This window comes from Erinaceus europaeus, chromosome 15 (genome assembly GCF_950295315.1).
Source record: "Erinaceus europaeus chromosome 15, mEriEur2.1, whole genome shotgun sequence".
NCBI lineage: Eukaryota > Metazoa > Chordata > Mammalia > Eulipotyphla > Erinaceidae > Erinaceus > Erinaceus europaeus.
In genome coordinates this window covers 74,356,653-74,370,020 of record NC_080176.1, presented here as the reverse complement: position 1 = coordinate 74,370,020, position 13,368 = coordinate 74,356,653, and the positions used below count along the sequence as shown (strand labels likewise).

The following is a 13,368-nucleotide window of genomic DNA, read 5'->3' as shown; positions in this document are numbered from 1 at the left end:
GACAGCAGGGGTGGGAGAGGAGCGAAGGGAGAGGTGGGACTTCAGAGAAGACCTAGTGGGGAGGTGAGATCTAGGGTGTGGACCCCAGTGGGGCGGGATTAGGGGAGCAGCCCTTCCCCACTCGGGTTCCCAGATCTGTCAAACATTCCCCCTCCCCCGCCGCCAGTTTCCTGGGGTGTTTCTGCACTTTCTGAGCGGGCTCGGGTGGCTGGACGGGGACCCCGAGGCCTGACAAGGGGAGGACCCGCCCCGCAGCGGAGGGAGGGGCGGGGGGGCTGTGTCCGGGACGAGAGGGGAGGAGCTGGTGGGGGGGGTGGAGTGGGGGGAGCGGGCTCACAGCCTCCAGAGCCCCGAGCCCGAGCTGCCCCGAGCGGGGACCGCGGCGACTTCCGACCCTCGCGGCTGGACGGCGCCTCTGGTCTCCGCGCCCCATGCACCTGCCGGGCTGCGGCTCCACCATGGCCGACGCCGGCTTCTCGCTCGCCGGTCACCTGCTCCGCAGCCCGGGGGGCAGCACGTCTCGGCTGCACAGCATCGAGGCCATCCTGGGCTTTGCCAAGGACGAGGCCATGCTCGGCTCCTTTCCGGCCGAGAGGGGCGCCCGGAGCGCGAAGGAGAGGAGGCCCGGCTCCCGAGGGGGCTGCCCCAAGGCTCCGGGGGAAGGTGCCGAGCACTCCCCGGTGCCCGCTCCGGACTACGAAGGTGAGTGCACCCCTCTAAGTGCGGGAGGATTTTGGAGGGTCCGAACTCGGGACTCCTTGCATTAACCCAAAAATATAATTTATTTATTACTTTTGTAATAAGCGAGAGATATAGAGAAAAAAGAGTTATCAAAGCACTGTTCAGCTCTGGTTTATGGTGGGGCTGCGGACTGAACCGGGAACCTCAGACTTGCATGCATGAGAGTCTTTTGCAGAACCATTCTGTCTCTCCAGGCTCCCAGCCTTAACTTTTGAAATAGTTTTATTAGGGAATAGTGAATCACAGCACCTTTGTTGATCCATGGGTGTGGCTTCTCAGTTCTGTGTAGCAGGTGTCTCCTAGATACTCTTACCACCCCTGTCCCCCTCAAGGACTCCAAACCCCCTAACTCCCCCACCCCCCAAAAAAAAGTATTCCTTTCCCTTCCCAGAGACCCTGGCTTTGGTACTATCTTAACTTTTTTACCGGGCACCTGTGAGCAGGTTTGGGGGTGGGGGTGAGAGCACAAACAGCCAGAATTTCCAAGTTGTGTTCAGCGAAGGGTGGAACCCCCTCACAGCGCCCACCACCACCCACCTCCTCAGGTTCCCTTGAGTCGAGGAAACCCTTGGGCAGGGGGTTGGGTTCCAGGGACGCTGGTGGGGGGTGTCACGGACCCTCAGGGCTTCACCTCCCTAGCCCCCCGTCCCTACTGTCCCAAAGACCCTGGAGAGGCGCGGCCCAGCCCGAGTCTGCCTGGGGGACCCACCACCAGCGCCTCGCAACTGGTGGAGGATGAGCCACCCAAGAAGAAGCATCGACGCAACCGTACGACCTTCACCACCTACCAGCTGCATGAGCTGGAGCGCGCCTTCGAGAAGTCCCACTACCCCGACGTGTACAGCCGCGAAGAGCTGGCAGGCAAGGTCAACCTCCCTGAGGTCCGCGTGCAGGTAATAGTTTCTTCACCGCCCGGGGAGCCCCCAAGGCACAGGCCTTTGAATGGCTGGGGTGGGCCTTCATTCCTTCCTTCTGGAAGCTTCCCATCTCCCTTCTTGGGGCCCAGAGCCCGAGGCTTCTCATATCAGTCCTGTGCCCCCTGCCATTAGTCCTCTTCCCCCCCTCCCCAGCCGATTTTTGTCTGAGCATGGTTTCCCCTTTGGGGTTCTCTACTAAAGTATGTAGAAGAATGGGGGTGACTGACCAAGAGAAAAGCTAACAGCTTTTCTGGGGGTTACTGGTTGAGGACCCTGGAAGCAAATCTGCTCACTAGCTGTACCCCACACTTTTGGAAGAGACAGCCCTGTGGTCCAGAGGAAGGAAGGGTCCATCAGCACCTGGCCTTTGAGACTTGGGGCGCAGCATTTGCTGGAGAAAGGACTTTTGCTCCTCTGGGCCTCTTTCAGCGAAACTTCCCAGGGCGGCAGAGGCCTTTGGTTTTTATTGTCGAGGGTCTTTCGCTTTAATTAAAGCTGAATTATCTTTAATCCCTGATCATTAAAATATTTGAAAGCCTTAAATATTTGCTAGTCATCTGTGAAAAATCTGGGAGAGTTTCCAAATTGGGAGCATTTACAGTGGCCTGGAAGGGAGGCACTGGACACATTGCCCCAGTCTGAAAAGTAGTGGGGCAGAGAGGGATTCCGTGTGTGTGTGTGTGTGTGTGTGTGTGTGTGTTGAATGAATTCGATTTCCAGGAATTGTGGGAAGTCGTGTTTGGGGGCGTTTTGTTTGGCGATGCTCTTGCCTCTTGTCTGTTCTTCTGAGTTTAGGGGTTTAAAGTTAATAAGTCAGTGTTGTGGTTTGGGAAAAAAAAAATTGGTTCCCTGATGTGACTCAAGATGAATTGGCAAGGACAGCTCAGTTTCTCCTCATTTGGAGCAGGAACGCTGCAGTGATTTCACTGAATGGGGTGGGCATTGTAGCACTTTTTCCTCCCCAGGAGGTAGAAAATAGACTGGGGAGAGGGAAAGAGAAAAGTTACAGCCTGCCAATACCTTCCAACTGGGGAGAAGGGTGCCCTCCGACCTGAACCCCTCTCCTCCGCCTGCCTTCTGGCCTCAGGTATTTTTTGTGTGGCTTGTGTTCTAAGTCCTGAGCTGCTTTTCTTAGAGAGAGACACAGAGAGAGAGAGAGAGAGAGAGAGAGAGCTTTTTTTGTGATCAGAGGGACAGCACAAGGCTCCCACGGTGTTAGATGGTGGCGTGGGGGAGGTGGGCAGCTTCTCAGATGTGTGGAGGACTGCAGGTGCTCTACCAGAGTTGATTTCACCCTGGAAACTGAGTGCTGGGTGTGAGGCTCTAGCTGAGGTAGGGGTGGGGGGTGAAGGTGGAGTGGACATGCTGGGAAGAAAAGCAGAGGTGGGGGATGTGAGGGGTTCTCTCCCTGCCAGTGCTCTTAGTGGCAACAATCTATTACTACTTTTTTGTGTGTGAGGGAGGGGGGAATTAGGGCTTCACTCTATGGATGAATCCTTTGTGAGGTGAGGGAGGGGTGTTTTTGCTTTTTCTCCCCCTCCCCCTTCACCAGGCCCCAGTTTACACAGGCTTGTCTTGTTCAGACTAGGTGGCTCTTTTCTCTCCTCTTCTAGGAGGTCGTCTCACCCCCTCACTGGCTCAGAGGCCTTCTCATCTTCTGAGTTTGAAACTAAACCCCTGTTTTCTATAAATACAACTCTAACACTGGAACCACTGGTGTGGCCAACTTTTTTTTCTTCTTCAGATTTTCCCCTAAGCTAATAGACCGGCTCCCTCTGCTCTGCTCCTGAGGACCTGAGGATGCTGGCTTGGTGGGGAGACACTCAGTACCCTTTCTCTGGTGCTTTTTGTCAAGTCAGCAATGGAAGTTTTCTTGCTTTAGAATCCAGCCTTTCAGTCCTGGCAAGGGGGTTCTTTTTTTTTTTTTTTTTTTTTTTTTTTAGAAAAGAAAGAAAAGCTTGAACTCGGTAGCTAACAATTAATTTGGTAACACAAAAGTCATTTTAAACAAACTTGAACTATGGTGATCATTGGAATCTGTCTATAAGGAACATCAGAAACAGTAGGGGTAGGTTGTGGCATACCTGGTAGAGTGTACAAGTTACCCTGCCCAAGGACCTGGACTCAAACAGAGCAGGTGTGGGGGGGGGGAGGAAAGCTTCAGGTGCAGTGGGACAGGGCTGCAGCTGTCTCTTCTTTTCTCTGGGTTCTCTCCCCTCTCTTACCTCTTTCTTTGTTTCTGTCTCTCTGAATAAAAGAAAGAAAAAGGGGGGAAAGTGGGGGGAACTCATTAAGAATGGTGAAGTCATTGTGCAGGCATGAGCCCCAGTGATGATCCTGGTGGCAAATAAACTCATAAACAAATCAGAAACAGTAATTGGATACTGATGAAATACTAAGTCAAAAGGGAGCTGCAGTGTAAAGGTATTTGGGATAAAATTAATTAATTAATTAATTTTAAAAAGCCCACTTTGTCCTAACTGGTGCAAACAGCTGGATCTTATCACCTCAGGTGGCCAGTTGCAGCAGAGTACTATACATATGGGCAAACTGAAGACAAAAGTTGAATAGCAAATATTAATAGAGACTGACTGAGAGGCAGGAAGGTGGCAGGGTTAACCAGAGGCCCCACAATGGACTGCCAACCCCCCAGGACCCTGTATGGCCCAGGAATTGGGTGCTACCTGGTTTGGAAAGTCCTTTGGTTTGATTCCGGAGTTCTCTTCTTTTTTTAAAGAATCTGCTCCGTGGGAGGGCTTGGGAGCAGATATGAGTCCATTTATAGGTGAGGTTTGGGGTGGGGGCATGAGGGACCCAAGATGAGTCAGGCAGAGGAAGAGAAGAGAAAAGGGGGGGACAGAATGAAGGGAGCGGAGGCAAAAATCGCAGGGCCGTGGTGGGGGTTATCTAGTTAGGGGTGCTGTGTTAGGAGGTTGTGCAGAAGTGGGGGTGCAGGGTGACCCTCGAGCCCACAGCCGCCTTGCTGCCTCCCGCAGGTGTGGTTCCAGAACCGCCGGGCCAAGTGGCGGCGGCAGGAGAAGCTGGAAGTGTCGTCAGTGAAGCTGCAGGACTCGCCGCTGCTGACTTTCAGCCGCTCCCCGCCGGCGCCCCTGGGCCCGGGTCCCGGTGGAGGCTGCGGCGGCGGAGGGCCGACGGGGGGCGCCCTGCCGCTGGAGTCGTGGCTGGGGCCGCCGCTGGGGAGCGCGGGGGCCACGGCGCTGCAGAGCCTGCCGGGCTTCGGTCCCCCGGCGCAGGGCCTGCCCGCCAGCTACACGCCGCCGCCGCCGCCCTTCCTGGGGGGCCCGCCGCTGGGTCCCGGCCTGCAGCCCATGCCGCCCCCCTCCTACCCCTGCGGCCCGGGCTTCGGGGACAAGTTCCCGCTGGATGAGGCCGACCCGCGCAACAACAGCATCGCGGCGCTGCGCCTCAAAGCCAAGGAGCACCTGCAGGCCATCGGCAAGCCCTGGCCCGCGCTATAGGGGGGAGGAGCGCGAACTCACGCACCAGGTCTTCCCCCTGCATCCCGGGCCTGGGCCTGTGGATTCGAGTTGGCTCGGGACTCACCGGCGAGGACCAAGCCACAGACATGCTGAGGCTCTCTGAGCACTTCCCCCACCATGAGCCCCTAAACCCTGCTGCTGGAAAGGGACAGGCGGCCCGGCCCCACCCGCCACACTGCTCCCTCCCCAGTGCGCTCAATAGCCTGCCCCGGCCACCCCTCAATAAAGAAGACTTGGGGGGGGGGGAAGGGAAGGCAGAAAAAAGTTTGGGAAACCATCTGTATACATATTAATAGTCTCAACGTATGGGGGGGGATTAAAGATTACTTTGTTTTGCTTTTGCTCTGGTTAAACTCTGGAGAGAGAGAGAGAGAGTGTGTTGGGGTGCGTGTGAGGCTGTGGAGAGTGGGTTGCGGTGCTTGGGGGAGAAAGTCAGGGACTGGGGATGCCCGCTGGAATCTTCCTGGGGGCGCTTTCCTGTAGGAAGAAAGGTCTCAGTACTCCTCATGCTGTGGCTGCCCGGTGCAGGGCTGCCCTTCTTCTGCCACTGGCAGAGGCTGGGTGTGCTGGAGCTTACAGCTGACTCCCTGGGAGCCCTTATTCCGTTCTCTTCCCCCAGATAGCTTGTTGGCTGTGACTTTGCAGGCCTGTTCCTCCTAGATAGTGTCTACACTACCTCTCCTGTGGCAAGAGCTGGGTGCCCACAAAGTGTCGGATCCTGCCGCCTCCCACCCAGTGAAGCTCGCTGGACCCCCAAGTCCAAGTCACTTTCAGTTGCTTAGGGTTAGGGACAAGAACACACCCCACTCTGGGACAGAGCAACACTGGAGGGAGCCCCTACAGTCCTCTGGCTGGGCGCTGGGGTGGGGCCGGGACCTAGTGTCTCTAGCGCCACTGGAAGCTGCCAAGAGCCTGGAAGGGTTTGGGGGTGAAGAAGAGCTTGGGACTCAGGGACAAAGCAGCCAAGGTGCCTGCGGTGGACCCTGGACTCAGCGGGATTCCCTGGGTGCAGGGCCTTGGCCTCTTGCCTCCACTTGCTTGCGGCAGGAAGACTCGTCCAAGACCTCAACTGTACCTGCTGGTCACTAGAGAAACCACCCCCACCCCCAGATATGTGTGTGTGTGTGTGTGTGTGTGTGTGTGTGTGTGTGTGTGTGGCAGGTTTGTAAGATGGTCTGTCCAGCTTCCTGTGACCCAAAACATCAAGCAGGAGAAAATACACACTCCCAAAACTCCTTGGAGGAAAAGAATGTCTTGCGGTGGTGATGGTGGTGGTGGTGGTGGGGGGGGTTGTGTGGCAGAGGGAGGGTGAGTGACACTTCAGGATTCAACCTGGAACTGTGCACCCTTAGGCACTCTTTTGGGATCTTGGTCACCTGAAACTGGGCAGGATGACAGGATTTAAATAGATGACCCCCCCCCCCAGTAACACACCTGCTTTAGTTTTCCTTCACAAGGGCGATTCCAAGCACTTGAAGTCTCCCATGTGATCTTAGCTCTTGGCAAGAATAAGAGGTCCTAGGTTCACTCCCCAGCACCACCATAAACCAGAGCTGAGCAGTGCCCTGGTGAAATAAATTTTTTAAAAAATCATTAAAAAGAACAAGTGGTGAACCCAGCTCCATCCAAGATGAGGTGAAGGATGAACACAGGGTGATGTCACTCATGGCAGAATCGAAGAAGCGACAACAGAAAAGCAGAAACACAAAGTAAAGCTTGAACTAGGAGTAGTCTGCACCAGAGCAAAGGACTCTGGGGGTGGAGGGGAGAGGGGGGTTTTCAGGTCTTGGCGCACCATGATGGACCTAATTTGGGGGTGAGAGTGTTTTGCAAACACCTATCACAAGATGAGAAATTGTACCCACGTGTCAATCTCTGTACTATAAACTATTAATTTCCCAATAAATAGAATAAGGGGTGAACCCAGAACGCATGAGTTAGTCATTTTCTTTGACCAATATACTCCTCTGAGTAGGAGAGAATTATTCAGACCCGCCCATTCCATTGGAGGGGTAAGATCTCCTCTCACTCTCCCCTCCTCCTAGCCACCTTCTAGGCACCTGTGACCTACCTACCCCTGCTTGCCTTAGATCCTCCCCACCAACACACATCCTGTCTCTTCCTCCCTCCATTTCCCCCTATTTTCTTGCCCCCTGTTCTTCCTCTGTACTTAGTCATGCTTAGATGCCAGAATGGTGCCCTTGGGATATGCTAATAAAAATGCCAGTCACTAGAAATCAGTAAAAACTTATGGTGTGCCAGTCAGCCAGTGCTCTAGAAACCCCACAAGATAGATGCATGGAGCCCAGATCTGCCAGTGATAAAACAGTCACAGGCAGGGACCCCAGTTCAGAAGCCTTGTAAGCACCGGAGTTGGTTCCCCATTATAGTCAATGTCCAGAATCCTCTGCTGACTAATGCCCCTTATTTCTTTATTATTTTTTCTTTTTTCCTTTCTTTTCCCTCCAGGGTTATTGCTGGGGCTCAGTGCTTTCAATATGTATCAACTGCTCCTGGAAGCTATCCCCCCCTTTTATCATTGTTGTGGTGATTATTGTTATTGATGTCATTCTTGTTGGAAAAGACTGACAGAAATCTAGAGAGGGGAGACAGAGAGGAGGAGAGAAAGATAGACACCTGCAGACCTGCTTCATCGCTTTTGAAGAGACCTCCTCCCTGCGTGTGGGGAGTAGGAGGCTCAAACCGGGATCCTTACACAGGTCCTTGCGCTTTGCACCATGAGCGTTTAACCCGCTGTGCTACCTCCTGCCCCTGCACCTTATTTCTATTCCTAAACGCAGGTCACTAAACCACCCTGGGAACAGAGATCCTGGTGGTGGTTGCAGTGCACATGTTGCAATGAGCAAGGACCGGGGTTCAAACCCTGGGTCCCCACCTGCAGGGGAAAGCTTCAGAGTGGTGAAGCAGGCTTGCAGGTGTCTCTCTGTCTCTCTTCCTCTCTATCTTGCCCTCCCCTCTCAATATCTGGCTGTCTCTATCCAATAAATAAATAAAGATAATTTTAAAAGGAAGCTATTAGTGACCCCGGCGTCAATATCCCCTAAAAGGGGACCAGAACTAGCTGAAGAGGATAGACACTTCAAGCCAGCGACCTGGGTCGTGGCATGCTTCGACCCCAGCTGACACAGTCGAGCTAAGAAGAAGGTTTTGGGGTTCCCAGAGACTTGTGCCGCCTAAGGAGTCCAGCAGGTGCATCTCGCGCTTTATAACAACTGTACCTTGGCTGGGCGGGGCTGGGCTGTGAGGGGCGGGGCTATCTGAGAAAAGCGCATCCGATTGGACCGCTCCGAGAGGTGGGCGGAGCCCGGCGCGGGCAGCTGTGGGACCTGGTGCGGTCAATAGGGGGCGCTGTGTAGGGTCCGGGAACCAGAACTGAGCAGATTGTGGGGTCCCATTTCTCACTGGGGCGGGAGTGTTGAGGGAAATGCCCTCTCTGGTTGTGCCCCGCGCTGCGGCCCCAGGCCGGTGGCAGCTGTTCACTGTTGGAGTTCCGGCTCTGGGCACCGCTTCTACCCTCTGCCACCCGGGAGGGTGTGCAAGGCTCCAGTGAGTGAGATGGGGAGGGGTGTCCTGAAGTGGGGCGACCCCACTGTTTGGGGATGGAAAATGTCAAACGAGGGGAGACGACCCCCCACTCCCTCCTCTCCCCAGCTAATCTAGAATCCGCTGAGAGCAGAAAGGGGCCTCTAACTCCACCCCCCCCCCCCCCCCGTCTGGTGGCTCACTCAGTTAAAGGAGCCCCCCGTTTCCCACTCTCCCGGGGGGATGCACGCTCTGAGCTTCACTCCATATCCACCTTTGCAAGCTTGGGACTCGGACTTTGAAAGAACATCGTATCATCCGAATGGGACGCTGCCTCTGGGATCCCTGTCTGCCCAGAGGTCCAGCAGGGAGCCTGGCCGACCCGGGAGCCCCGAGTCCCCGCAGCACCAGGCGGGGGTGCCCCTCCCTGCAGACGGGGAGGGTGCGCTTGGTGGCCGCGTCGCCCCTTAACTGGGACCTGGCTCTAATCTAATCGGCTGGCTCGGCTTGTTAGCTGACAGTGGGCAGAGTTAATGACTCATTAGTGATTAATTCTCTAACCGCGCGGTAATTGCGAGCGGTAAAGCCCCTTTCGCAGAACTGGATTAAATCATCTAGATCCTTGGCTTCATCTCTCACGGCCTAGGAGATGTGCGGGGACGCCCAGTTCCGCCATCTTCTCAGACCAGCTATAACAACAACAATAATAATAACACTCCTGCAGCGCTGTTGATGGTGCTTCTCTGTCATGCAAGGAATCAAACCCAGGCCTTGACCACAATAAAGTGATCCCTCTGGTGGGAGAACTACCTTACCCATAAAAAATGATTTACCAATGGAAAATACTCTGGAGAATCAACAGAACACTAGAAACGGACCTACCTTAACACCCTCTAATCCCTCTAATAGGGAATTACTTAGGGAAAAGAAAAACACTTATACAAAAAGACCTATGAACACCAGTGTTCACAGCAACAGTTTGTAATATCCCAAATTTGGATGCAGTCCAGGATGCCCACAGCAGATGAATGACTGAGAATTTTATAGTACGGGGGCCAGGCAGTGGCTTACCTGCTTAAGCACACACACTACAGTGCACAAGAACCCAGGTTCAAACTCCTGGACCCCACCTGCAGGGGGAAAGCTTCATGAGTAGTGAAGTAGAGCTGCAGGAGTCTCTCTGTCTCTCTCCCTCTCGATTTACCCTTCCCCTCTCAATTTCTCTCCATCTCTATCCAATAATAAATAAATAAAATTTAAAAAAGAATTTTATGGTGCATAAACCTAGTACAGTACTATGTAGCTTTTAAACATGACAAGCACCACATTTGCTATGCCACGGTCACAGCCTGAAGAATCATGTTGTGAGACTGAGCAGATAAAGCAAGACCAATGCCAAATGCTCTCACCTATCGGTGAAACTAAAAACAAAATACATTCAAGGGAAAATTAAGGTGAAACTTGGAGTAGGTGTGATGTAGGGCACCAGAAGCAAAGGACTCTTGGGAAGGAGGAAAAGGGACAGAAAGAAGAAAGAGTTCTTTAGATCTGGTTATGTCTATGCATTAAAGACTATACTATAAACTATTAATGCCCTTATAAAATAACAGAAAAATACAGGTGTATACTGTCTTGGACAGTGAAGCAGTGAATAAATTGTTGAGCTGTCAAAAAAGTATTTCCACTGTACAAAGCAAGATCCCACTGTTCCACTATACCCCTCCCACCCCCCCCTACCCCCCCACACACTACTTTCTCTTCTGTTTGGAGAAAGAGTGTGAGGAGCAGAAAGAAGAGAGGCAAAAACAGGCACACAAAGCAGAGACACCACGGCACCATCCTCTGGACCTCCCGTACTGCTGTCTGTGCTGCTCCCATGTGGTGTTGGGGTTCCAAGCCAGAGTCATCTGAATGGAGGAAAGACCCACAGAAAGCAGATATAGGAAGTGAGAAAATTATAGAAAACTATCCACACAAACGATAGAAGCAAACAGGAAAAGAAACAAGAGAAATGTAAAACAAAACTCAGAATGACTTTCAGTTAACCACATATATCAATACTCTAAATGAGAATGGCTTAAATTCAATAAGAAAAAGAAAACTCAGAATTACTTACTGGGTTAAAAGCAAGACCCATCTATCCCATATTTCCAGGAAACACAGTTCCAAAGGAAAGACAGAGACTCAAAGTGACAGGCTGCAGCAGGGTGTTCCAAGGCTCTAATGTAGAAAATAGGGCATAAACAGCTATTCTGTTATCAAGTAAAATGAAATTTCCAGCAAAAAAGATCTAATGATGCAGACACAGACAGTCACCAGCATCACTATAAGCCAGAACTGAACCATACTCAGGTCAAAATAAATAGGTAAGTAAATAAATAAGTAAATACCTTAGCTATGACCACAGAATGTGAGCTCAGACCTTCAGGCATGCAGAGGTTACACAGGCTCCTGTGTTGATCAAAACAAGGGGATTTACAATCAACAATATTTTTATACTTTCCCCATACTTGGGAGCTACTCTTTTCCCTGATCCAGATTTCTAGTCCTATTTCCAACTCTGACACCATCCCCCTAGACAATACCTTTAGCCCACCTGCATGTGAGCTGCTGGGCTCAGGCAAAAATTAGTAAAGTCATGGGCCCCTTGGAACATACCTAAAATAGACCTACTAGCCTTTTCCAAAATGGAGACCCCAAATCTCATCTTCTCTAGTCTTACCTTTAGATTCTTGATTATAAATCAATTTGTTTTGCTCAATATCTTTTCAGCTACCAAGCTGTAGATGCTACCATGTCAATTTGACTTCACTGGGCAGACGACCACACCAATGTATCCTGGAACCCCACCTCTCCAGAGCCCTGCCCCACTAAGAGAAGATAGAAACAAGCTGGGAGTATGGATTGACCTGCCAATGTCCATGTCCAGTGGAGAAGCAATGATGGAAGCCAGACCTTCCACCTTCAACACCCCATAATGATCCTGGGTCCATACTCCCAGAGGGATAAAGAACAGGAAAGCCTCCAATGGAACAGATGGGATACAGAACTCTGGTAGTGGGACTAGTGTGGAATTATACCCCTCTTATCCTTTGATCTTGTTGATCATTATTCAATCAGTAATAAATAAATAAAGATATTGAACATTAATACTACTGGGCAGCCCTGTAATTTTTAATAATCTTTATTTATGTATTGGATACAGATAGCCAGAAATCAAGAGGAAAGGGGATGACAGAGAGGGAGAGAGATAGATACCTGCAGCCCTTTTTCACTGCTTGTGAAGCTTCCCCCTACCCGGGTCCTTGTAACATATGTGCTCAACCAGGTGTGCCACCACCTGGCCCCACAACCCTGTATTTTAAAAGGATGTTTCTTGGTTTATTTGTTATAAAGTTGATCAATATTTTAAATTTTTATTTATTTATTATTGGGTAGAGACAGAGAAATTGAGAAGGGAGGGGACTCTAGAAGGACTGAGAGGGAGACAGACAGAAAGACACCAGCAGCTCTGCTTCTCCACTGGTGAAGCATTCCTCCTGCAGGTGGGGACCAGGGGCTTGAACCCTTGGGCACTGTAATGTGAGTGCTTAGCCAGGTGTGACACCGCCTGGCTCCTTTACTGGCTTATTTATATATTCGTCTGTGTTTCCCAGAAAATGTTTAAAGTGACTTGTCAAAGGAAGCAAAATTAGAAAAAGAGAAAACAATAGAAGTTAATGGAGTGGCTCTTTGGGGATTTCACACGTGCTTTTTTAAAAAATTTTTAAAATTATTATCTTTATTTATTTATTGAATAGAGACAGCCAGAAATCAAAAGAGAAGGGGTAATAGAGAGGGAGAGAGACAGAGAGACACCTGCAGCCTTGCTTTACCACTTGTGAAGTTTTCCCCTTGCAGGTGGGGACTGGGGACTCAAACCTGGGTCCTTGTGCACTGTAACATGTGTGCTCAGCCAGGTGCACCATCACCGGGCCCCCTCACATGTGTTCTTAAAGCCTATGGAAAGTGCAGCACTAAAAGGGCCGGGTTCTTGAATTTACCACAGGTCAGAGCCCCCCTCCTGCAGCTATGTCTCTGCTTTTCCCTGTCTGTCTGCCTTCTTCCTTTCCAGGGACCAATCTGTCTCATTGTGTCTGTGAATCCACCTCCAATGTGCCAAATTCCTCCCCTCTCCTCTTTTTTCTCTTCCCCTCTCTTCTCCGCCTCTTCCTCCCCCCTCCCCTTCTGTAAGTGCAAAGCACCCAGTAGTGTGATTACTGATCATTTAAAAAAGTATTTTATTTATTTTATAATTAGAGAGATACAGAAAGAAAGCTACAAAGAGGGAGAAGGGGAGGCCAGAGGGAGAAGGAGAAAGGAGAGGAAGAGGTGGAGGGGAGGGAGAAGGGGAGAAGGAGGAGAGAAGGGAGGCTGCTGTGACAGCTGTGACTCCTGTCTTTTCTGCTCTTTGTTTTATTTTATTTGAGATACTTGGTCACAGGAACCACAGGTCTGGCTGGGTTGGTATATGTCCCAGGCCAGGTAGTCTCACCTTGGATACGGTTGCTATAAAAGAGAGAAAGGAGACTAGAAGAACTCTTATTCTATACAGGTCCATGAAAGATGATGAATGACATAGTGGGGGTTGTATTGTTAAATGGGAATCTGGGGAAAAAAAAAAAAAA

General features: G+C 51.3%; 1 protein-coding gene across 1 annotated transcript; it reads left to right on the top strand.

The window, feature by feature from the left end:
* The first annotated feature begins 431 nt into the window (after positions 1-431).
* Positions 432-5,137, top strand: RAX (retina and anterior neural fold homeobox). Its single transcript, XM_007529018.1, has 3 exons — positions 432-702; positions 1,381-1,634; positions 4,655-5,137. Exons 1-3 carry the CDS (start codon positions 432-434, stop codon positions 5,135-5,137), a joined length of 1,008 nt encoding a protein of 335 aa, XP_007529080.1.
* The last annotated feature ends 8,231 nt before the right edge of the window (positions 5,138-13,368 follow it).

Excerpts from the sequence above, each read along its gene's own strand:
- RAX (XM_007529018.1), top strand. The coding sequence starts at position 432 with ATGCACCTGCCGGGCTGCGGCTCCACCATGGCCGACGCCGGCTTCTCG. Across the intron at positions 703-1,380 it reads GCCCGCTCCGGACTACGAAG|CCCCCCGTCCCTACTGTCCC; the intron begins GTGAGTGCACCC and ends TCACCTCCCTAG. Across the intron at positions 1,635-4,654 it reads TCCCTGAGGTCCGCGTGCAG|GTGTGGTTCCAGAACCGCCG; the intron begins GTAATAGTTTCT and ends TGCCTCCCGCAG.